At 40.3% G+C, this 26313-nt stretch overlaps 1 protein-coding gene across 1 annotated transcript; it reads right to left on the bottom strand.

The window, feature by feature from the left end:
• LOC117433526 (collagen alpha-1(I) chain-like) lies at positions 1–23509 on the bottom strand. Its single transcript, XM_034055849.3, has 51 exons — positions 23290–23509; positions 21640–21834; positions 21121–21143; positions 20700–20744; positions 20171–20263; positions 19969–20037; positions 19510–19554; positions 19151–19204; positions 18737–18790; positions 18257–18310; positions 17855–17908; positions 17695–17748; positions 17550–17594; positions 17195–17248; positions 16600–16644; positions 16432–16485; positions 15877–15975; positions 15712–15756; positions 15496–15594; positions 15013–15066; positions 14641–14748; positions 14161–14214; positions 13783–13881; positions 13380–13433; positions 12916–13014; positions 12485–12538; positions 12133–12186; positions 11448–11501; positions 11287–11340; positions 10911–10955; positions 10689–10787; positions 10298–10405; positions 9675–9782; positions 9073–9126; positions 8906–8959; positions 8379–8486; positions 7388–7441; positions 7099–7152; positions 6427–6588; positions 5973–6080; positions 5659–5766; positions 5254–5307; positions 5021–5128; positions 4633–4686; positions 4353–4460; positions 3881–3934; positions 2722–2829; positions 2326–2608; positions 1784–1974; positions 1431–1673; positions 1–1293 (listed from the first exon to the last, which is right to left on the bottom strand). Exons 1-51 carry the CDS (start codon positions 23369–23371, stop codon positions 1147–1149), a joined length of 4359 nt encoding a protein of 1452 aa, XP_033911740.1. The 5' UTR covers positions 23372–23509; the 3' UTR covers positions 1–1146.
• Positions 23510–26313: the final 2804 nt, after the last annotated feature.

Here is a 26313-nt window from a genome sequence, read left to right as displayed (position 1 = left end):
TTTAGTTAGACCACTTAACATGCTTTATTTCAGCATTCAAAATAATTAAAAACATCTCAAATTATTATACATATACAAAATAGGTACAGACCCTCTTGTTTCACCCCACAGAAGTGTGTCTGCTTCTTGAACTTTTTTTTCCCTTAGATTTTTTTAAAACTCTTCTCTAAAAACAAAAAAAAGGTAGAAAGAGGTGTACTGGTTGAAGCAATGAGATGACGAAAAGAAGGAAAGATAAAAAATGGACAAAGGGAGGAAAAAACAAACACATCCACCTGCTTAATCTACAGAAGACCGGCACACAAGCTAAGATAGTCTACGGAGAACATTTGCTTGAATTGGACTAGAGATCTTAAATAACACCTTAAAAACTAAAGTGTTGCTCATTGACAGCAAGGACATTGTTTTATAATTTAGCACCAAAGGTCCTGTAAGCATATTGTGAAAATAATATATATATTTCTTTAAAAAAAAAAAAAGTTTTTATTTTACACTGCTTTCAGGACCTCATGAAGAAATAGCACCTTTGAAGTTATATTATTTGTTCTTGTTTTTAATAAAGTGTAAAACCTAGCCTGGTCTTGCTAACACTCTTGGTAACATGTATTCCGAGGTAGCCTTAAGATTTTAAAGGAAGTTAACCCCCTTTCTTATCACTAGAAAAAAAAAAAAACTTCCCTACTCACACTTTTATCAAGAACAATTTTTTTTTTCATTTTCTTGTGGTTAGAACAACAAGACACTTCAATGTCGTTTTTTTAAATTTATTTAACATCTGAAAACAGTACATAGCATTTGGTTTTTCATTGTCCTTCCGCAATGGTAAAAAAAAAAAGACCAAAAAGTCACTGTAATTATTACTTTTTTTATAGACTCCAGGGGATGTTACACAGTATATATTATTTTCTTGTTGCCAGAGGACCAAAATATTGTTTTAAAAAGTGTGTCCTTGTCGTAGATGTTGGTAAAAATAGTGATCCCAAAAAATAAAAAGATGATAACTCATGCACCGTCTTCAGGTGCATAGTTTAAGCAAGTGGACCGTTGACGGTCAAATGAAATTTAAAGTTTTTTTTTTTTTAATGCATAGAAAAGAGTGTAGAGAGATGACTGCTAGAAAAAACAATTTCATGTCCAGGTTTCTTTTTACAAGAAGCAGACTGGGCCAACTTCGATGCCAAATTCCTGATCGGGTGCGCCAACGTCCATGGGTGCAATGTCGGTGATGGGCAGACGGGAGGTCTTTGTTGTCTTGTAGTCGATGACTGTCTTGCCCCATGTGCCTGTGTGTCTCTGCAGGAAGAAAGCAAAGGAAAGGAGTCAGAATTGTTGGTTTGTAATATTTAGTGGATTGAGACCTACCAGAAGATACCAATGCAATTAAATCGCAGTCTTCCAAGGGATCAAACACAATAGGAAGGGTGACTTACTGTGCAACCATCCTCCGTGACACTGTATGTGAATCGGCTGTTTCCTTCGGCTCTGATCTCGATCTCGTTGGAGCCTTGCAAGAGCAGGGCCTTCTTCAGGTTGCCGGCTTGTTGGTCCATATAGGCGATGCTGTTCTTGCAGTGGTATGTGATGTTCTGGGATGCTTCGGTGGCCATCAGACGCAGGAAGGTAAGTTGGATGTTGACATCATCAGCGTTGGAGCCCTCTCCACCATATTCGAACTATGAAGATGAACAGATCAACAGAAGTTACTACACTGCAAAGCCAGGAACCAAAACAGAGGATCAACCAGCAGCAGGAAAGTACCGTTTGAGAACTAGGAGACCCATACCTGGAACCCATCGCTCATTGTCTCGCCAAACCAGACGTGCTTCTTGTCCTTGGCATTCTTGCTGGTGTACCAGTTCTTCTGTGGGATGTTGGCCTGGGTTGGGTAGACGCAAGTCTCACCAGTCTCCATGTTGCAGTAGACCTTCACAGCATCCAAAGTGCAGCCCTGGTTGGGGTCAACAAAGTACTCGCCTGAGGAGGGAGAGAGAGAGCGAGAGAGAGAGAAAAGGTGGGGGGGTCAGTGAAGTCTTCATTTAATCCGATGTCATGACATTTTACTTGCCACTATGAAGGTTCTACCATTTGAGATGCACATTAAAAGGGATATGCAAATGAATATAAATAAGACAGTTATAAATAAGACTACTGCTGTGGGTTTACTAGCTTGCTGACAAATCATCAGTTGTTTATGACTTCATTAACAGGTTTAATCAGTACATAGCTCAAACTCCTAAGAGGGATCTTGTCTTATGCATTTTACTTGGGAACATTTGGCACCCGCTATCAGGTACAGTCAGGAAGCAGGTCTGCTGTGGCTCTTACCGCTCTTCCATTCAGGGTGGCACATTCTCAGGTCGCGGCAGGAGCGGGCGGGGTTCTTCTTGGTGCCCTCGGGGCTGCGGATGTTCTCGATCTGCTGGCTCAGGGACTTGAGGGTGGTGTCGACCTCGAGATCGCGGTCACGGGCAACGTTGGCGTCGTCGGCTCTGTAGTGACGGAAGGGATCGGGGGCCTTCTCCTGAGCAGGCTGAGCAACGAAACCGAAGTCGAATCCACCACCAGGTGGGCCTGGGGGGCCAGGGGGACCAGGAATACCTGGGGGACCCTGGAGTATTGCAAGGAGAGAGAGAGAGAGAGAGAGAGAGTTAGATTGTAAGAGCCATAAGGGAACACCGTGATTTACAGATTCAAGTTTGATGGATTGAATCAAAGACTTACAGCAGGTCCAATTTCACCAGTGCGACCACGGGGACCAGGTGGGCCAATAGGACCAGGCATACCGCTGGCACCATCTTTACCAGCACTACCAGCAGAGCCAGCGGGACCCTAGTGAACAAGGCGAGGTAGAGAGGCCAAGATTAGCAACGGGTCAGCAGTGAAAGTTCTGATCAATTTATACTTAGAGTAATAGGAGGCTGTGTGGTCCAGTGGTTAATGAAAAGGGCTTGTAACCAGGAGGTCCCCGGTTCAAATCCCACCTCAGCCACTGATTCATTGTGTGACCCTGAGCAAGTCACTTAACCTCCTTGTGCTCCGTCTTTCGGGTGAGACGTAATTGTAAGTGACTCTGCAGCTGATGCATAGTTCACACACCCTAGTCTCTGTAAGTCGCCTTGAATAAAGGCGTCTGCTAAATAAACAAATTATAATAATAATAAAGTAATGCTGTTAATCTATCTGAAACCTATCTTCATAATCTAGTTATTCTTTCTGTCCATGCATCTAACATATTACCATTGCTAGCTATTTATATTTATGAACAAAAGTTATTGTATTTTTGCTCTTATTGTATTACTTGTATTGTAACACTTGAAATGTATTTGCTTACGATTGTAAGTCGCCCTGGATAAGGGTGTCTGCTAAGAAATAAATAATAATAATAATAATAATAATAATAATAATAATAATGTGTTTTATATATTGATATTGTCAGCTTTATTTATTATTATTATTATTATTATTATTATTTATTTCTTAGCAGACGCCCTTATCCAGGGTGACTTAAATTGTTGCAAGATATCACATTATTTCACATTATACAGATATCACATTATTTTTTACATACAATTACCCATTTATACAGTTGGGTTTTTACTGGAGCAATCTAGGTAAAGTACCTTGCTCAAGGGTACAACAGCAGTGTCCCACACCTGGGATTGAACCCACGACCCTCTGGTCAAGAGTCCAGAGCCCTAACCACTACTCCACACTGCTGCCCCCATTAAATTTACATTTAATATACCACTACAATGATTGCCAAACTGTCTCATGGGGCTAAATGTGTAGGTATCTTAATATTTACAGCATCCATATCTTTCTAAGCAAATATAACATTTAAAATATATCTATCTATCTATATATATATTGCGATACTTACTCTGGGGCCAGCGGGGCCAGAAGCACCAGCAGGACCTTGTTCTCCATGGGAACCCTAATAAATAAGATGATGAAGAAATGAAGAAATATTTTAGTCCTATTTGAATAAGCCATTAAAAAATGGTTGTAACTGACACCTTTGTGAGTGAACCTATGCATTAAAATAACAGGTAGATGCCAGTTAAAGATGCTCCAAAAAATTACAAAGTAGCCTGACAATGGCTCTTAATGGGTTAATGTTTGAATCAAACTAGTGTTTGCTATGGAGGTGAAGAATGCAGAAAAGCCCTAGAGGGAGTGACAACCTGTTCATCTGCTGTTTAAGATCTGCTAAGCTATTGTAAATGAACTAGGGAATCTCGCAGTACAGTAGGTAGGTTTGTGTGCTACACTAGGCTTTGGATCTAAAGGGAGGTCCTCTTCCAGATCATTTGAGAATGTAGCCTGTACAAGTGGGAATGTTTTTAACTTACGGGTGGACCGGGCAGACCTTGCAGACCAGTGAAGCCTCTGTGTCCCTTCAAACCTCTCTCTCCAGCTTCGCCAGCCTCACCCTTGTCGCCACGAAGGCCTTGAGCACCCTGTAGAGAGAAAAAGTCTGTCTGGTTAGATGCCTGTTTTAATGCTGGAGCACACTCTGTAAATATATTTCTGTATTTTATGAAAAGGCCAGTTGAAATACAGTTTAATATATATATTTTTTGTTGTTGTTGTAAAAAATTGATGATATTTGAAAGAAAACCAGACACGTACAGCAACTCCACGAGCACCAGCAGGGCCAGCGGGACCAGCAGGACCAGCGGGACCCTAGAAGAGAAAAGAAGGAAATAAACAAGTTATTATTTAGAAAAGGTTTAGCTAAACCAAGAAGCACAACTGGTACTCAGTCAAGATCAAAGTATGTCAAACAAGCAGATTCTAATGCTTGAGGAGTGGAATATTTTTATATATTTGAGAGCCAAGTGTAACAATTCTATCAGGTTGTTATATATCGTATGATTATGTATCATAATCAACTGATCTCTTATTGAAGTCGCTGAACTATCGGTGAGCTAGGAAAATGCATTAACAGTATACTTTAAGATGTGTTTGTTGTACAGAAGGTATTCAGAACAGGTGGGTTGGTTGGTTGGATACTTACAGTCTCTCCACGATCCCCTGACTTGCCAGCAGGGCCAACTGCTCCAGGAGCGCCAGGGGGACCGGGGGCACCAGGAGTGCCAGCTGCACCAGTTTCACCACGGTCACCCTACCAGGGAGAGAAAGAAACAGGCAAGAGTCAGCCAGCGAGTCAAGGGTCACACCATGGCCAACTGGAATAATATCACCCAGGAGCAACACCTACAGGTGCCCCTGCTGGTGGGACACACTTACCTTAGGACCAGCAGCACCATCACGACCAGGAGAACCCTCGTTACCAGGAGCACCCTGTAAGGAGAAAGGATCAGTAAGGTTAATTTGAAATACTGTACAATGCTCCTGACAATGTATGGTAGTGATTTACAGACGGCGTTAACCAGTGTCACGGGTTAAACTGTAGAACACTGTATAATATAATGCTTTATATGCACTGTAATTTCCATTGTATGTATTTTATATGTTAGTAGGCTAACTGATTTTATAAGTATAACTGACTGTGAGGTGTATTAAGTTAGGCCTAGTTGTTTATGCTGTGGTTGTCATGGTTGCATGCTGCCTCTTTTTGATTTGTAAAAGGCTTCCAGACTATTGGTTCAAGCAGTCTTTGAGAAATGTATTTTTTTAAGGGGTCAGGCTTACCTCGCGGCCAATTTCACCAGGAGCACCAGACATACCAGGGGGGCCCATTGGGCCGGGGGGACCGCGCTCACCAGAGGGACCACTGGGTCCTTGTTTGCCAGGCTCACCCTGTAAGACAAATAGACCAGACGGCATTGATGACATTTGAAGCCTGAACTACCAAACTGAAAATACAACCTAATCGAAATGCTGGCTCTTCTTTCTTGAACATATTTCTTGGTATAAAGAATAATATAAGGGTTTCTAAGACTTAAGTCTTAAGAACGCTAGACTTTTTGTTTCAGGAACGTTTTGAAATCTGAATGGATACTCACTCCTGGGCCAGGAAGACCAGGGAAACCACGCTCGCCTCTTTGTCCAGGAAGACCAACAATACCACGCTGTCCAGCAATACCCTGAGGTCCGGGAATACCAGCTGAACCCTATTGGCAAAGAAAGACAAGGGAAGAGGTGTTAACATTGCTCTCAAGGGTGTACACCTACAGCACCTACTATTGCTAGATTACCACTGTCAAATAAAATATAACACATGAATGCTATATAATAGCCGTACTGTGAATATTATCACTGACCCACCTCTTAATAGATGCCCTGTCAAAACTTCAGACTCCATAATAGGTTAACTACATAAAGGTTCACAAGGTCATGGAGATCTTTGAACTTTGCCAATGCTGGGGTCTCATATTATTAATTTGACACTATTCCTCCTAATGCCAGCTTCTTACAATATACAGGTGAATCCAGCTGTGTTGGGTGGTCCATACTTACAGGCGCACCATCGCTGCCAGGAGAACCCTTCTCGCCGGTGGAGCCGGGAGGACCAGCTGGGCCAGGCTCGCCAGATCGGCCAGCGGGGCCGGTGTCACCACGGTTACCTTTCTGTCCTTCCTTACCACTGGGGCCTGGGGGGCCGGGGGGGCCAGAGTTACCCTGTGGATCAACAAGAGAGAGTGTTAGTACTAACAGGGCCCAACATCAAAGTTCACCAGCTACGGCCTTTGTTGGCCATTACTGATATGTACAGAACTACTGTAGAATCTGGACTTGCTTTGGTTTTGAGTTAGTGATGCCAAGGAAGATACCACTGTTTACTGAGGCAGATGTCCATCACCATTCATTCTATGGAGGCATCCAGTGTGTAAAATACTAGGGGTTATTGCTAGTACTAACTGTAAGCATATCGTCCATCTGTTTTTTTTAAGAAGTGTTGGGGGTTCAATTTCACTTCGTACCAGGGCGGTCTTTTTACAACTACGGCCTCACTGCCAGAAATCCATCAGACCAATTATTGATAAGGGTTTTATTGGAAAGTACAGTAGGATTGGTTCATGACTGTTGTTGCAGCAGGAGGTGCTTCCCCCTGGTGGCAGGTGAAGGGAAATGCATCAGAAGGATCTGGATCAAGTCTCAGGGAATGTTGACACAGGAGAAGTTACTTACAGCTGGGCCTGGGGGACCAACTCTACCAGCAGCACCCGGGAAACCAGTTGCACCCTAGAGGGGAGAAAATGAATAGGTAAGATTTAAAAAAAAAAATGTATTGCTGTAATTGATTCTTACAAAGGATACATGTAATGCAATCTTTTTTTTTTTTAATAAGTCAAATGTAAAATATATTAATAGAATAGTTACAGGTGTTGTTGTTTTGTGTTTTTGCTACTATACGAAGAACGATTATGTATTAAAATGTTTACTGTTTTATTTAGACAAGACACAATTGAAAACTTACAGGAGGACCAGCTGCACCCCTTGATCCTTTAGGACCAGTTGCACCGACGTTACCCTAGAAAAAGAGAAACAAATAATATCGTCATTCAATATTCAACTCATTAGGGGTCTCAATTAAAAGCTCAATATTTAAGTATTTGAAGTGGCTTTCTCTATACCAGTACTAATATTGAGATACCATATGTGTATTATTATTATTATAGAGCAAGAATTAAAAAGCTTCCCTGTTTCATTAAAGATAATTTTGTTTATGGGCAAATACCAACATTTTAGTGCAATGCTACGGACTCAATTCACCTGAAATGTACAACAGCTATACCTTTATCAACTAATATTGTCAATGATGCTGTATGCAACTGTCACATGGTGGACTGTGGCATTGTACAGCTAAACTGGACTGTTTTTGCAGCTCCTCAACAGGTAACATAATAGTTGCTGAAAACAATACACCCATTGTATGGTATATTTTACAGACCCTGATTAGCACTAATGTTGGAAGACCTAATGCATACTTGCCAACACTTGGAAATTGTTCAGCGGGACGCTCGTCCCCTAAGGGTGGAGGAGTCATATACATCATACATATAAGAGGGGGTCATACTTATTATCATATAATAGACGTATCCCCCCAATTCAACACATGACCATCATGACAGTAAAAAAGTAAAAATAGACATATGAAGCGTTCTTACCTTTGTATAGGTTAGTGATCAGCAGATGTGTCAGCCACACGAAGAGCACAGCGTGTGGTTTTCACTAACTCTGCTGTGCAGAATACATTTTTTTTTCTATGGGTAAATATCGGAACTTTCTTCAAATGCATCGGGACGCAGGACATTTGCTAGGAAATCGGGACTGTCCCGACCATATAGGGACTGTTGGCATGTATGCAAATGTTACCTTAGGTAGTCCATGCTTAGTTGGTAATCAAGGTCTGTTAAACAAACTACTAGTGTTTTTGCAAAGGTTGGTCGAAGTACTGTTATACTTACAGCAGGTCCAGGAGCACCAGTTGGGCCAGCGGCGCCAGGAGCACCAGCATCACCCTTGGCACCAGAGTCACCAGGTTCGCCCTTAGCACCAGCCTGTCCATCAGCACCCTATAGGTAAAGAAGAGAGAAGAAATGGGAGGGTCACTGGATCACAAGTTCAGAAGCAGCCCTACTGATCACAGAGCTGCTTACTTTGAGAAGTCTGCATTGTAACTCAACCCTAGCCATTACATTTACTAATTGAAACCCTATTCCGAGGTCTAGAAGCAATTTAGTTGGCATTACCAGTGGATTAAAGTTAACTAAAGTAATTCCAGCAATACTATCCTATAGCTCAAACAGCATCAGAATTCGTTTTTTTTTTATCAGCATTTTTTCGGAGTGATTTCTGGATGGTCTATGGTGCAGGATCTCCCTATGCTCTTTCTCAACGCACCTGAGTTGATATCAGATTCAAAACTAGTTTGGTTCCCAATCCCGAACTTTAACCATTGTTTTTCTGTATGGTTTTAAAGCAGGATACTTACAGGAGGTCCAGCGAATCCAGCAGGTCCGGCAGGGCCAGGCTCACCACGCTCACCCTAGGAGATGAGGAACAGAACAAATGTGTATTGGCTTTTGCATGGGACATGGAAGGATTAAATTGGACCTGTGTGCAAAGGAGGGTCTCTATGATGGAGGAGTAGATACTTACAGGGGCACCACGGGCGCCGGTGGGACCACCAGGGCCAGCAGGACCAGTTTCACCCTACAGAGAGAGTGCAGAGCAATGGATTAGTGTAGTGCATCGAAACACCAGCAGCATTGAGATCAAACACAGGGGATCTATAGCTAATGTATGGATCAGTGGCAGACATAGCGGAAGGCAACAGTAGGCATTTCCTACCAAATTATTTGCCTACCAATAGTTGCCTACCAATTTCCCGGAGTATTAAAAATTTTTGCACAGAGCGCACATATAATTTGCCTACCTCAGATATTCAATTAACTACCATTTCTGTGAATCCTATATCTGCCACTGGTTTGGATCCTGAGATTATTCAACAGGCTTCCACATGCTCTACAGGTAGGTGTTTGGGATCCAAATATCTTCGCAGGTGCATTTTACAAGATTTGACCACCTGTCTTCATTTACTTCAATGGGTTTTGGACCAGGTAAATGGATTGTCTACGTAAAGAATATTACTTCTACAAAAGGTGCTATAGTTTGGATGAGCTGCTTAGTGGAGGCTGTGGTCAATGTGTTTCCAACAAGCACTGCGGTCAGTTGATCTGACCATGTGCAAGTTCACTCACCTTGTCACCAGGAGCACCGGATGGGCCAGGGGGACCAATAGGACCAGTCATTCCACGAATACCATCCTTGCCAGAGGCACCATCAGCACCCTTGGCACCAGCATCACCCTAGAGGTAGAGAGGCAAACTCATTATTATTCACCATCCATTCAACCCCAGTCCTACTTTATGTGTAGTATACAGGAGAGTTCCTATTGAGTTGTTCTGTGTTGGAGTATCTTATCAATAGCTGTATATATTGTATGAAAGCATACAAATGTACCACAATGTATTTTATTGAAATACCAAACTACTTTTTCATTACCACCCATATTGTATCAGTGAAAAGTCTGGACATCAACAGAGAGGTCGTAACTCACATCAACATATATTGGTTATATTCATTTTTAGGCACTGTGCTTAACATGAAATAAGTAGCCATTTATGATTATGCGAAGCAAGTAGTTGGCATACCTACATTTGATATAGGTGTGTATTTGAAGAATAGGGTGGGTATATTTTGGGTCATTTGATAGTACCCTGGGTTATCAGTTTCAGTCTTATCTACTTTCATCTGATCCGGCACTGGCCTTCTTTAGTGTATGTATTGGCACAGCAAATGATAATGAGCACCAGGTACTTACTCTATCTCCCTTGATGCCAGGTAGGCCAGCGGCACCGCGCTCACCGGGCATTCCCTGGAGACCAGGAGGACCTTGACCACCAGGGGCACCAACAGCGCCAGTCTCACCCTGCGGGAAGAAAGAATGGGTATCATTAACAGATAAGATCATCACTGTACATCTGCAGCAAATGCACCAGCAAGGACAGAAAGTCATATCTTACAACTCAATATTGTTCATTCTTAGGGATAGCAAGTACAGTGTATTATCTTCCACAGGCCTATACAGCATACTGCTACTGTAAGTAACGCAGCCGGTATCCAAAATAAGCCATAGATGTCTTCAATTGGAACAAAGGCTAGATTCTAACACTGCAGGCATGTGATGGTAGTGTCATTTTTTAAAGTATTACCTTGGCACCATCATTCCCAGGGGAACCAGGAGAACCACGAGCTCCAGCAGGGCCAGTTGCTCCAGGGCCACCACGCTCGCCAGGGAAACCTCTCTCACCCTAAGAAGGGGCAAAAGAGAAGGGAAATAGGCCATGAGGGACAGGGAATCTGGGGATCACCAACAGCAAGAGATCACTGTCAGTATGAATGCTGAAGTTGCCTTCAGATAACCAAATACTTACTCTTGAGCCAGCTGGGCCAGGAGCACCAGCATCTCCGGGGACACCCTGTATTGGGGGGAAAGGAAGAAAACAGTCAGCCGTGGCATTCATTAGCAGTACAGAGCTTGGGGATTCATGCTGCGCTTCTCTATAAAGTTTTGTATAAGTCTTCATTTTTTTATTTATAAAAGTCTGTCAGCCATGTTGCAGTTTTAGATGGTGGCCATTTTGTTTTAAGCCTTTTCAGGGTTTATTTGTTTGTGTTTTTTTTGTTTTTTCCTGTTATTGTATTACAATTAATGGCTTAATCGTAATGCTGTTCATCGTAATGCTCCCTTTTTCCTAATTTTAGCCTAATGGTACACTGTTACAATTATCCAAAATCCTTTGGATATACCTGTTCACCGGGCTTGCCAGGTTCACCAGAAGATCCTTGGGGTCCAGGCAGACCCTAGAAGAGACAAATAATTTGAATATGTCATGTTTTATTTAAAAAATATGAGCAACAATAATTAAAGGTAAAACAAAACCCCTTTTTTTCAGGCAGGAGTGGCTTACCTGGAATCCGGGAGCACCAGCTGGACCACCCTCACCTCTCTCACCAGCAGGACCCTGAAATTTAAGCAAATATACAAAACATTCATTTAACTGTTTTACAAATAAAAAGGAATCTGGGCAAACAAACAGTCAGGTTTTGTCGTTGTGTTTATCAGGAATTTAAAAAAAAACAATACAGCTTTAGATTTTTTGTCTTTTGAACTGGAGGAACATTGTAGGCAGTTTGGCTACATCGAGTGTGAGCTACAAAGCTGACCAGGTAGCTGCGCTCAGATGCTTGGGTGAGCCGTGGAAATGCCCTGTTTTTTGCCGTAGCGGGGAGCGGCAAGCTGTCGAAACGGGGCATAAATCATGGTAAGATAGTATCTCTATTTACTAGAACTGAAGTCATTGTATTTTATCTTGCTCTTAATTGTATTAATAATAATAATAATAATAATAATAATAATAATAATAATAGTGTACGTTAGGATAAACTGATGTTTCGGAATGCCACAGCTCTTGTATTTGTTAGGCCCACAGCCAGGGTCAGTTGTAGTTCTAGTGGCTTCCTGTGTAGAGTCAATGTAACCATGGCAACTGATAAGGCCTTATACATTCCTGGCCTTGCACTAAAATCAATAATGTTAACTGTATGAGCATTTTGTTGTATTTTAATATTAATACAATAAAATATACCACTTACAGCAGGGCCAGAAGGACCAGGAGCACCAGCATCACCATCTTTGCCAGGGGCGCCCTAGATAGGAAAGAGTGATAAAATGAGCAAAACAGGGAAAATAACATGTAGGTAAAACCAAAGGTTCTATCTTTATGTAAATGTGTACATTCTATTATTGCTTGTATAAAATTGGATTTATTTAGCATGCTTATGTATGATCTTTCTATATACAGTCACATAACTTGTCATAAAAACAGTGGGACCAGTATAGGCTGCTTTTATGTGTAAACAAGGCTCCTAGGCCCAATAAGTAGGCCAATGGCTTTATATCTTTAAACTAACACATATATACTGCTTAAAAGGAGCAGATACTTACCAGAGCACCAGGGGCACCAACAACACCTCTCTCACCAGGCTTTCCAGCTTCACCCTAGGAAAGAGCAGAAGGGGCCTTTGAAATTTCAGATGATGAACACTTCCGTATATTAGCAATAATATCCTCAGCCAATGCATATTTGGAAGTGATGGAGTGAGCAGTTTTGCCTGTTACAAGTCTCATAGTATTCAGGACTCAAATCAGAGCTTAGAGCCAAATGAAGGATACTTAAGGTGTACTTACTTGATTTCATGAAAAATAAGTTTTAATTTGAACACATTTATATATAAGTTCTTTTGAACATAACACATATTATAAGTAGATAGGATCTAATAGTGCTGAAGCTAATGTGGTTTTTTTAAAAAAAAATGTAAGGGTTTTATTTTTGCACTGTAAGACACCCCCCCCCCCCCCCGGTCCTCAATACTCACAGCAGCACCCTTGGGTCCAGGGAATCCCATGACCCCAGGTTGACCTCTTGCACCAGTGGGGCCGGGTGGGCCAGAGCGTCCATCTTGACCAGCAGGGCCCTATTTGAAAGGGAAAGAGTTTAGGTGGAAGTACACAACAAAGCTTAATTAAAATTAACAAGATACATTGTACAAAATGAATTTATCAATAAGTATATATTTATTTGTTTTTCTGGTAGTTATCATTTCGATAGTCAATGTCTAAATGCTTGTACTATATATTGTGTAGTAGTGTGCTACTTTCAGTATCCTGCATACAGCGCAGAAGCAGAAGCTATGGAGCTAGTTAAATTAACACCATATAGTGTAATTTCTGTTTGTCAATTACTTTCTGTATGTAATGAATGGTATATCCTTTATTCAAATACTGATTTCTGCATATTGTTAAACACATTTCTAGGTATTGGGATATTAGAATTACTTACAGCAGGACCAGTCTTGCCATCAGGGCCAGGGCTTCCAGGGCTACCAGTCAGACCCTAAAGTTGGAGAAGAAGGAGAAGACATTAGGCTAAATGTTCAATGATGCTCTAATGTGTTTAGATATGAGCATGATCTCAATACTGGGGACTTGATTTTTTCTTCCTGTATGATCTGAAGTGCTGTACTGAATTGGCAACAACATAATAAAGTCTTTAGCTGAACTCTACCAGTTTGATTAGAAGGGTGACTCCCCTTGCGGAGCTAGCAGTAGGATCTGATGCCTTATCGAGGGGGCATGTATACACCCCTCCTGGTTTTGCACCTTAACATTTGCAAGTGACGGCTCAAGCAGGAGCCAGAGACAAGCATGGCAGAAGTTGAAGTTTCTTGTATGTTGGCACTCACCTTAGCACCGGGCAGACCAGGCTCACCAGCGCGGCCAACTTCACCAGGGGATCCCTTGGGACCAGCAACGCCGGCGGATCCACGCTCGCCAGGGCTACCCTGTTATCGGAGAGAAGCACACAGGGTTAGCAACAGCAGAATGCTACTTGATTGCATTGTATTATACTGTAACGTGAATGCGTGAGAATAATGGTCACTTTCAGCACCTTAGACAGCTCCTTTCCAAATGTGTATATCCTTTTAAAACTACCTGTAATAAACTGTAGTTCGAGTACTCCTTTTTTATGCTACATATTAAGACATCCATCTACTATCATATTCAATTGTTCAGGAAATTATATATGTGTTCAATGAAGTTGCAGGTATCGGAATCCTTACCTTGGGACCAGCTGATCCATCAGCACCAGGGAAACCACGACTACCAGGGCTACCCTGTAGTGACACAAACAAGGAATATGTAAAAAGGAAAGCACAGCACCCCTCATCTGCCTCATATTAGGATTTACATTTCTGCCTCAAAAGGCTATTCTTTGAATCTCCTATGGTAGCATTCTATTTCCCCCCTCAGACTAAATTCTGAGATACCATTGTATACAACAATGCATGTTTTAGTGCTACAATGTGCATATTTAGACTAATACACCATTTACTTTTGCCAGTTGCCCAGACTGCTAGCTCGGAAATCCCATTATAAGCATCAGCACCTTTAGTGGCATCATTTTCTCTTTCATTTGTTTCTAAAGGGAGGCTTAACTCTCCCGCCTGCAGTTTTTTGCAGCTTAGCTATGTGGTGGATTTCAAACAAGTGCAATACATTTTGTTAGTCAAAAAGGTGAGAATACAGGAAGATGGACTTACACGCTCGCCATTGGGGCCAGGGGCACCGCTTGGGCCAGGCTCTCCACGGGCACCTCTCTTGCCTTCTTCACCAGAGGCTCCTGGGGGTCCTTGCACACCAGGAGTACCCTAAACAAGAAAGCGGAATAACATGACTGGTTAGGTCAACTGGTTGAGAGTTTCAGTACAGTCAGGGCTTTGGATATTTACAGACAGCACTGGAGTTTATATTTAAACATCAGGAGAACCTATTTGCTAAATATGCTTAAAAAACTTAATTCCAATCAAAACTTAATTCCAATCAAACTACAGTCTTCCAGAATGCAACTGTCATTGCTACAGCAATCAGTGTGAAAAGACACAGTAGTTAATACAATCAAAAGATACACTTACTGGTTCGCCTTTAGCACCAGCTTCGCCTCTTGCACCAGGAGCACCAGATTCTCCCTAAAATACAAATAAGAACATAAGAAGACTTAAGAGTATATTCTGTTTTTGTTATCCTTCCTAGTTAGGGCTTAAGTATGGCTTCGTTTTTTAAGGACTGGATTTCATTTTATGTCAACGTCTAATTAAAAATGAGGAAAGCCTTACAAAATGGCGGCCAAGCTACCCTCAAGTGCTCTGTCTGGTCGTTTAAGGCTGAAACACTGGGGCTGAAACAAGCCAATTTCTCAGTTAAGAACTCCAAGAGGGGACATCTTCTCGCACAAGTTCAATTAAAGCACTTTTGAGGTATTATTTGGAGTTTGTTTTCGTGCTGCCTGAGTAAGTTATTGGGCTGTGTGGGCCCACACGCATCTCAATGATGAATGGTCTTTGAGGGTGTCATACAGCTAACTATAGTTGTTTTTCACTACAATGGCAGAAACTTACATTGTTGCCTTTAGCACCAGGAGCACCACCGGTGCCTTGAGGTCCGGGAGGACCACGTGGTCCAGGGAAGCCAGGGGCACCAGCAATGCCGGGAGCACCCTATAGGGGGCAGCAACAACAAAAGAGTTTTGTTAGCACACAAGTGAATACGAACAACACTGTGTATATATATATATATATATAAAAAAAACACAAGAATCCATAAACAATACTTACAGTTGCGCCTTTGGCACCAGCTTGACCATCAGTTCCGGGGTTGCCCTAGAAACAAGACAGACAAAGACGCAGTTTAGTTGTGATGTCCCAGTGTTGGGGGGGGGGGGGGGGGGGGGTGACTGTGCGGGTATGTTGGCAAAGCTGGTTCTGATTCGTAATACTTACAGCAGCACCAGCAGCACCAGCAGGTCCGGGGTTACCGGGCTCACCTCGAGCTCCCTGGGCACCATCAGAACCACGACCACCAGCAGGACCAACCTCACCCTGTGGCAGAACAAGAAATTGCGGTCAGCACCATTGCAATGGCAAGCCAAGAATACATGGCAGCATGTGCTTAAAATGGAAGACAGCAAGGCTAGTTTAGCTTGACAGTTTAATTGGAATTGTGCTGTCTTACAGATAAATGAAGGGTGTTGATTTGAATGAATAAGTAAGACATTACAATAACTGGTATCGTGAGATACCTCAGCGGTACAAAAGCCTGCCCCTATAGCATATATCACATATCCTATCAAGGTAAACCGTGAAATAAGTTTGTTACACTGTTCCTTTCTCTGTCTCTTTCCTCTGTTGTGAAGGATCTTATGAGCAACTTTTAATATAAAAATATATAAGATATTTATAAACCCACTCAAATGCTTCTATATCTCCGAGCATGCTGAAACATTGATGGCAACTTATCTGTGCCCGGGAGTGGTGCTGATGGAAAGGGGTACATACCTTAGCACCAGGACTGCCGGGGAAACCTGGAGCACCAGCGGGGCCAGTAGCACCCTGAAGAAGAATAAAAAAGGAGACTGTTGACTGAATTGTCCATCTAAATATGATTGTATATGATGTTCTTCAAATGCTGGATGAAATAAATAACCATATTTGTCTGATACTTACAGGTGGGCCAGCAGCACCAACAGCGCCATCATTTCCACGAGCACCCTGCAATAAGAAGAACACAAGGAAGCAAGTCAGTTTAGGACTGGAGAATACGTGCTGTAAACAGATCTAACAGAGGCTGTCATATGTACTCAATGAGAGTATTATGCATTACAGGTAATTAGTCAATTGTTATTCATCACAATTGATCCCGTCCTACTGCTTTCTTGCTTTGCTCAAGCAGGGTAAACAGGGGTATGGAAAAATAGTAGAGTCTGGTCGCACTGTGTCAGATTGGTGATGGATCAATAATGAGGGTTATGCTCATGGTGTGCTCATCACCATATGAACATCTGGAGAGCCTAGCATGTTATATCTGCAGGGATGCTGAAGAACAGTTTGTGGAGCTCAAGTCCACCTGATGTTCTCCATCTTCTACACTGATGAAAGGTTCTGCCTTTAAGAGGAGGTGAGTGCCTTTTGTCACCATGGGTCTCAAATGTATGTAGTTACTGTGGTCATCCTTGAAGGGTGGATGGGCTACAATGGTTGATGAAGCCATAGAAGAGCGACCTGTGAAAATATAACGAATCTGAAGGTCGGGGTTACTTACAGCAGTTCCAGGGGGACCGGGACGACCTCTCTCGCCGGGCAGACCACGTGGTCCCTATTGGAGGAGAAAGAGAAGAAACTGTCAGAAAATGTGCCAAGGGTTTAAGCTACTGGATGGCTATTACAATCTGCTCATTGCTATCTAGAATTCCATATCTTATTCTACAGAGATAAACAACACCCTTCATTCTCATCCATTTTAGGGACAATGAACTGAGGCATGAAACCTATGGGTATCAATTAAGTTGTTATATTCTGTTCAGTATAACGGATTACACTATAGCACTTGTAGATTTTCACTGTTTTTCTAACTGTTTGTGGTGCTACCAATTTGACCCAACTAAAGATCAACTCACCATTGCTCCGGGGGTACCATTCTCACCAGATGAACCGGGCTCGCCCTATTGGGAAATGAGAGAGAACACAGTTAGTCACTGCCATTGAGTAATATTCACTTCATTTAAGAAAATAGACTAGAAAAAGTGTTGTCCTGCAACTCACCTTAGGACCAGCTGGACCAGTTTCTCCCTTGCTACCATCTAGACCGCTGAAACCCTATTGGAAGAAGAAAAAGGAAGTTTAGAAGGTTGGAGGTGCAACAAAGCACACAACTGAATTATATTGGAAGGATTTGTATTATTATTTCAGATAGTTTGCTTACTCTGTGTCCCTTGATGCCTGGAAGTCCAGGGGTTCCGGGGAATCCACGAGCACCCTAGATGATAAAATAAAGGAAGAAGATAATGTCATTAACATGGTTAAATCTTATTTACACAATTCAAATATCCAAATTCTCTACGCTACTCTCATGCAAAGCTGTTGTTCTGGTGATCAAGATCTTTGGTGATTTTTATTAAGAAGAATTTCATAAATTATGATTTCGTTGTTAAGAAAGTTTACAGTGACCCCTATGTACAATCAAGGGCATGATGCCTTCTAAATCACAGATTATGTCACAGTACATGACTGGAGCATGCAGCAGCCAATGGGCAGCTATAGAGCTGTCATGCTTTCTATTGGTCTTGCTTTCCATTGGTTGGTTGGTCATCCAAGGGTTCCTTACCTGAGGACCTGATGGACCACGCTCGCCAGGACGGCCAGGTTTGCCAGATTCACCCTAAAGAAGAAAGGAAAGAGGAAAGGCAACATTAGTTCAACTGAGAAGCTCCAGCAACATCTAACCATACAATGAGGATTTAGCAGGCTTAACATTACATGTAGAGATTGGAGGTCATGGGATATAGACAAGTGAGTTGACGTTCTTCATTGTGGATAGTTTATCATTAACTGTCAAGTGGTACACAAAATACACTTTACAGAAAGGGGAAAGTATTATAGAGCAACTAGCTATTATGGTTGACCATGAGTATTCAGTATAATGTGTCTAATTCAAGAAGGGAAACAAATGGCTTTAGGCAAATGGTTGTTACCCCATGCACCTGTCATCAAATCTTGGCCAAGCAGAGACCAGTAAAGGTCACTTTCATTGTGAATTGGGATTCTCTATTTTGTTTTAAGGATTTGAAGGATTTGGGCTACTTACATCCTCTCCGTTCTTGCCAGGGGGGCCAGCAGGGCCACGGGGACCCATTGCACCCTAGATGAGAGAAACACAAAGCATTGAATGAGTGGAAAGACAAGTGATCTTCATGTGGAGAGCATGCTGAATTTGAAACGCATCCCTGTCAGATAAAATCCAGTTAACAAGCCCCTCTTTCAAGTACAGATGATGGCTGAGTTACTCTTCCAGTGGTTGAGTTGCACAAGTTTGATCAGTGATTATGAGGGTGAAAAGAGAATTCATGCTGTTATATAGCCATAGAGCTAGATGGATAGAAAGACGCTGAATATTGAATTAGGTTACAGTAAACTGGCAGTATACTACATTGGTAGATCAAGCATCTTAAAGTATTTGTGCTGGAACTAGCTGCTTGTATTACTTGTAGTTAATACTTACAGAAGCACCGGGCTCGCCTGGCTCACCGTGAGGGCCTGGGAAACCTTGGGGACCCTAAAGGGTTAAATAAAATACACCATATTTAGGTCAGGTGATCCATTCTTTGAAAGACACATGCAGGAAATGTGTCTTTCATGCTAGAATCAGTTCAATATTGTTATCACTATTATGGTAAAATTATTATCTGTCATTAACTATGTACATATTTTTTTACAAAAAGTCAAGCATGTATTTATTGATTTGCTACATCTAGATGTATTAGGCCATTAATAATCTATACTGAGTGATTATATACTCACTTATTTGCTCACTGCTAATAGTTGATAATAACTGCTAGTAGGATCCAGCGTTTTACTTACATTTAAACCAGGAGGGCCGGGAGGACCACGGGGACCCATTGGACCCTAATGAGAGGAAACAAAAAATTACAATATTGAACAGGTGCATCAGTATAACTGTCACTCTATTTTCCAATATTAATAAAAAGGCCTTCCATTCTACAGAAGCAATATTAAGTAAACACTCACTATGAATTGTATTACACAAAAAGGACAGATACAAGTAGTTATTGTAGGACTTTTTAGGTAGTATACATCTATATTTACATCTACCTGGGAAAGATGGTTATCATTAGCTAGGCCTATTATGTATAGGATTCTAGAGTTTCCTCTATCTTTGATATGAGGCCTGTTCACTTTGTGTAAATTCAGGTACATTTCTGTTTTTATCCAAAGCTTTCATTGCCCAGTTGAAGGGCCCGTGACAGCTTCCAGGAGGCATTCGCCCACAGAGGAGGGACAAGAGAGAAATACTCATACCATGGGGCCTGGCACAGATATTCCAGTGGATTTCTCATCATAACCGTGAGACATTTGAGGAGCGAAGTTCTGCAAGGAACAAGAGAGAGACGCCTTTAGTAAGATAAAGAGCTTCAGTGCCATTGAAATACGTTGAAGGCTGAACTGGGTGGGGTGTTGGAGAGACGGTTATTAATTATTGTTTTTTGTAATGGATACTTACTCCGCCAAGGCCGGGGGGACCAGGGGGACCAGGTGGGCCTGGAAGACCAGGTTGGCCAGGGATGCCATCGTTGCCAGCAGAACCGGGAAGTCCCTGTGAAAACAAACACGATAAACTTTCAATAATAAAGCCTTGAACGTCATCCCTGCTGTTGCCTGCCTATTGGAGAGAACAGAGAACAGGTCTTTGTTTGAAAGCCATTGTAGGAACTCCTGAAGAAGCAACCTAGGTCTTGATTGTCCAATTACTAGTTGAAATGTCATTGAAATATCTATGTATTTATGCATGCGTTTGTCAATGGCATATCACTGTGTTGATGCTTACATGGGGCAGTGTTTGTGTATTTTTTTAAATGACAGTAGTAGAATTAACATCAACAGTTTTCTTTTGTGGTAGCTTGCTTCAACAGTGATCCACCTGTTTACATGGATACCTACACCCTCCCAGCACTGTATCAAAATCTATGTAAAAGGTGCAGTTGATCAGAACTTGGTTAGGATACAATGCAATAGTGTCTAGAGATACCTACTCTGTCACCCTTCATTCCACGATCTCCCTTTGGTCCCTGGGGTCTCTATTGGGGTTGAAAGAAAAATAAGAAGATTAATATTATGCATTATAAGCCTTTTAAAAATCTATTGATACTGCATATGCATATAACATTATCTGTCTATCTATCTATCTATCTATCTATCTATCTATATATATATATATATATATATATATATATATATATATATATATATAGTGTTCAACAGCATAAGGCTATTTGACTAAGCCATTGTTTCAAGAAGCTTAAGATAAAGGAACATCTACATTAGCATCTAACCACTTTATAATGATTGATATGTATGCTTGTATAGTACAGGATAAAATCTGTACTTTAAAGTTAAATATAATTTATAGTTAAATACAAATACATCTGCATAATAAAATAATAATTTGCATACCTCGACTTCTGGCTCTTGAGCCACTGTAATAGAAAAAAAAAGAAAATTAAATAAAATGAAACGATTTTATAGACATCTGCATTGCACTAGACTAGGCAACGGCCTTAGGTGGCCTAGAGTATTAACTGGTTGAAACACGTGGATTGTAAATTGTAACGCCTACATTATCAGTCATCAACAAACTATATCAATTACTACAGGAAGTGATGTAATCAAGGTCTGTTAACCTCATTCCTTTTTCTGAGGTAACTATGATGTCATTAAATGACGTACTGTATTACCCGCTGTTTAAACAAAATGACTTTCAAAAATTTGTATAGTAGTATTATTCGGAATTCCCATTAATGTTTTGTTTATTTCCTACAGTATGTATCTAACCGCTATCTGCATGCAACTATATAGCTTTGAGAATGTTTTTTAAAAAAATAAATAAAACGTCCAACGTAAGACCCCCGCGAGGCTGTTCCACACAAATTAGACTCAAAATGTTCAGAGGGAACAAGAGTTGATAATACGTACCCTCGGAATCAGGGCAGATAGGGCAGCATTCGCCGAAGGGGATCTCTGGATTGGGGCAGTCAGTGGTGTCTTCGCAAATCACTTCGTCACACAGGATGTTTCCGCTGTCACATACACAGATCTGGCATGGTTCTGGTTTCCAAACATCTTTGTCGTTGTACAGCTGACCATCCTTCATACAGCTCCCTCCTGAAACTGCGAGGAAACAAAAACAATACACCTGGATTAAACACAAGCAATCAAATACAATACCGGCGCAGCACAACACGAGCGTAAAGCGCAGGCCATAATATAGAAGCACTATTTAGCCGACGTGCAAAGTGCTATCTAAAAAATACATTGAAAAATGAAGTTTAGAAGTTGCACCAATGCGATGCTTCATCGTAAGATCAGCATAAGAAATACAACGCGGTTTAAAATGATGTAACTCAAAGTAAACCGACTCATTAGCGGTAAGTTGCATACACCGGTAAATATTTAACCAACAGATAAATACATGAATATTATTTGTGATAACGTACAGCCAATATTACTACGTGCTGCTAAGTGTGCAAGGGAATTCCATATTTAAAAATGTAATTTCCCACAGATGACGCGAGGCGGCGCCAACGCCTTATTTCTGTTTCAATACAGTCCAGCTGTGGAATATATTTAAATGATACACATTTGTAATTTGATACAATTGAATTGACAGCTGCTGCTGGTATTGGTTTCATGAATTGTGAGCAATTAATATCATATGCAGTCTTCATTACGTTAAAACGTTTCGCTAGTAGGCTTCACATATTGGCTGAGCAATCTTTAAACCATTACCCCGTTACACCGCTAAGCGGCACTGTTGGACTGTGAAATGCAATGCATTGCCAAACTCTCCAGCATCCAAACACGTTTTGATGAAACAGACTGTTTTAACTTCAGACACCAAAGACAGTTGCTTTAACACTTAATGGTAGTTGTATTCTTGTTTTATTTACTCAGTTGTCTATCCGGAAATAGGTACTCTTTTTAATAATGAAAGACCCATTTAGCTTTTACGCAAAGCAAGTGCACCCTTGACACTGAGAGCGAATGTAATAAAAAGTAAAGTTTCTTGACATTACTTGAAACCATCATTTTAAGTTTGTTCGAGTTCCCGTTTCTCTAATCCACTTTATTGCAGATGAAAACATAGTTTCCACAAAGGGAATACAAACTTAGGGTGAATGCAATGGTTTAACTGAGACTCACCTTTGATCCATGCAATATGTATATCTTATGTATATTCCAAACGTAAAGTGCAGGCCATAAGAAAGAAGCACTATAGTCTAAAGGCTTACAACAAAATCGCCTATACTTTGTGTCTATATGAAATTTAACCAGCATTATCCAGTGCTTTTACAGGTTATTGGTGCCCAAAAGCCATGCTATTGCGTTCAGATTTGAGGTTAGCAAAGAAACTAAAACTTTCATCTCCTGTTATGTATGTGTGTGTGTGTGTGCATGTGTGTGTGTGTATATATACACACACATAGATAGATAGATAGATAGATAGATAGATAGATAGATAGATAGATAGAGTTCAACAGCATAAGGCTATTTGACTAAGTGACTGTTTCAAGAAGCTTAAGATAAAGGAACATCTACATTAGTATCTACATAAGTTTTACTTACGGTCATCCTCTCCTTGACCTCTTGCCAAAAGCACTGTTGCTGCAAGCAGCAAAGCTATCCGGGTATCCACAAAGCTGAACATGTCTAAATATTAGACATGTAGACTCTTTGAGGTCAGATGAATCCTTGCTTTGTTAGACTCCAGTCATACAAGTGAGGATCGGCTGTGTATCTCCAATCCAGACCTCAGCAGAAACTTCCTACTGCTTTACTGAGAAGCAGCACTGGTTTTTATATGATCAAGAGACCTTTGGGAGGTGCTTGCTTCTCCAGCAAAGCTCTGGAAGTACAAGTTAGCAAGCCACGCCCTCGTCCAATCCAAGCCCTACATTTTCTTCCCCTAAAATCTTATGGAACATCATTGTTGTTTAAGCAGGGAGGTGGGCGGTTGTAGAAACTTAAACCCAGTCTTTTTTGTTCAATTGCAACACAGGCCATCTCACTATCCAAAACACTATTGGCAGCACACGGCGTATCTTTTGCTGTGAATCTTTGATGGGTTAAAATTATATACAAACTTTAGGCTTCGAAGAGAACAAGAAAGAGGGGCTGCATCTTTGTTTCTTTGGATTGTAATACGTTTTTAAATCCTTTATGTTCACATTAAGTAGACACGTGGATACTTTGTAGATAAATTGAGAGACTAAATGTCTCTCTTAAATTTCGTTTGGCTGTTTTAGTGTATTGGTATGCAAATGTATTTTTGTAAACGTTTTACAAACGTCCTTTTTTCCTTGGTTGCATTTATTATTATTAGATTTATTATGCAGTTTTGTTTTCTGCAATCTAGTGTACTGATGTGTCATGCATTTGTTGTCATCTAACATTTATAAAAACTACAAGTAGTGCTGTATTTCGTGTATACATTTTTATTGCATGTATATAATGCTAATGTGTTGAATGTATCAAATTTCTTATCTATTCTCATATTTATTGTGCTAATCTCAACTTCTTTTTTTTTTTAGTTCAATCAATTATTTGAATTGGTTTTATTTACAGTTTTGTATATTTTCAATATTGCATGACTTAAACTGAACATTTGAATTGCAATTTTTGGTTTGGAAAGTACCCTTCATATAATATGTTAAAGCATAAATACACAATAATCATTTTCAAATATTTTATTTGTCCCAATATTATAAAAAATTATATAATATATAACATGCACCAATCCAGAATCTTTGTATCATTTTGCAGCCTCTGTAAGATCAAGTGTATACCAATATTATACGCCTTTGTATTGTGTCATAAATGCTTAATGTTTAATTATAATCTATTTCAAATCATAACATTGTATACATTATCCTAATATTTATACTGCACCGTAAACGTGTACGTATTTAAAATGATTATTTTTTTGACAGCACTATAAAAAGGCACTTCAAATTGTTCATTTATAATGCATTTATTTATTTTAAAATGAAGAGAATGGTCTTTGCATTTATAAATCTCTCCTTTGGCTTGATTCCATTCCACGTTGAAAAAAAAAAATAGTGCCAATGATATAGATAAACCATACAATTAAGGAGGTTATAATTATATTCCAAAGATATATTTACCAAGTAATAAGCTACCATTTCTTCTTGAAGAAAATACCTGTTTAATTGGAATGTGTGTAGACGCTTTTGTGCACCATTTACACGTCACAATAATAATAATAATAATAATAATAATAATTTAAAAAACCGTACCAACATTTAGCAAAAAGGAGCAGGTGCTTAATTAGCGGAGAAATCCAGCTGTCTATTGCTTCTTTTAATGTATATATTTACTTGTGAAAAAACCTGTTGCTCTTGACGTGATTTTGGCAATATTTTCACATTTGAAAGCAATAGTACATTACAATGATACAATAGCAATATACACATGTTTTACCTATATACACAGAAGAATAAGGATTGTTATAAGTTTTTTGTGTTTGATCTCCCTTAAAAAAAGCGACACGTTGAATAAAAAGTCTACACATGTTGACCCCTGCAATTTTTATGGACTATAATTAAATACAAAAGGCAGCTCCACCAAAGTAGACGTCTAAGAGTTATTCCTTATGCAGAAAGAGAGAGAGAAAAGTTGGCATTGTGTCAAATATGTCTCCACGTTGCAACTGCAAGTTACAGAAAGATCCAATCCGAACTGTTCTTTTTCACTTGTAAAATATGGAATTTTTTCCAAGCAGTGTGTCTTTAATTTTGTAAGCATGACAGCAACAAAAATGTAACCCTGAATCCAAAATATGCCACCTCATCATTCGGAGTTTAGATCTAGGGCATTGTGAAGGAGGCTGCGACGTCTTTCAGCATAAACACAGATTTGTTTTCTACAATAGCAAAGATTGACGTGGATCGAAACCATATAAATTAAAGCCGTTACAATTTAAAATGCATTTGAAACCCTAAAATAAAATCAACAAGACTAGACTGTAGACGGTATTAAATGTAAATAATATAATACTCATGTCTGCACCTGTAGTTCAAAGAACAATTGCAAGTAGCATGTGGCAGATTTTAACACACATCCGTTCAATTAAAAAAGGAATGTCTTTAAATTATGCACAATATGAAGAATGTAGCGTTTCTTCCATGCGAAAAATTGCGCAATGGGTGTGATGTCAGCTGATATGACAAGGAAGTCAGGCTCTATAATATATATATATATATATATATATATATATATATATATATATATATATATATATATATATATATATATATACACACACACACACACAATCTAAAAATCTTTTAGCGTTTGCCCGCCTCCTCTGAGGAGTGGAGAGAGAGAAATGCTAAGAATCGAAGACCCACGTTCACATCTGCATGTTATTATTAAAAATCTTTGCAAGAGTTTAGTTGACCTGGCAAGCTACCTTCAAGGGTGGAAAAAACGAAATGGAGAATTATCATTTGAAGTTGAAAAATTTCAGCAGTAGATTGTAAATACACACTTATTATATTTTAATGCAAACTTTCTGCACTAGGATCTTGTCTGTCGTTAAATGAGATACTTCACGATTTAGCTCAGTGA

This window comes from Acipenser ruthenus, chromosome 33 (genome assembly GCF_902713425.1).
Source record: "Acipenser ruthenus chromosome 33, fAciRut3.2 maternal haplotype, whole genome shotgun sequence".
NCBI lineage: Eukaryota > Metazoa > Chordata > Actinopteri > Acipenseriformes > Acipenseridae > Acipenser > Acipenser ruthenus.
Note: the sequence above shows the minus strand (reverse complement) of the source record. Positions and strands in the feature narration are given on the sequence as shown.

Bases quoted from the DNA above. Each gene is read 5' to 3' on its own strand.
- LOC117433526 (XM_034055849.3), bottom strand. From the start codon at position 23,371: ATGTTCAGCTTTGTGGATACCCGGATAGCTTTGCTGCTTGCAGCAACA. The intron at 13,882-14,160 runs GTAAGGATTCCG...CTCCGATAACAG, and splicing joins ATGGATCAGCTGGTCCCAAG to GGTAGCCCTGGCGAGCGTGG. The intron at 4,687-5,020 runs GTAAGTATCCAA...TTTCTCTTCTAG, and splicing joins CAGGGGATCGTGGAGAGACT to GGTCCCGCTGGTCCTGCTGG.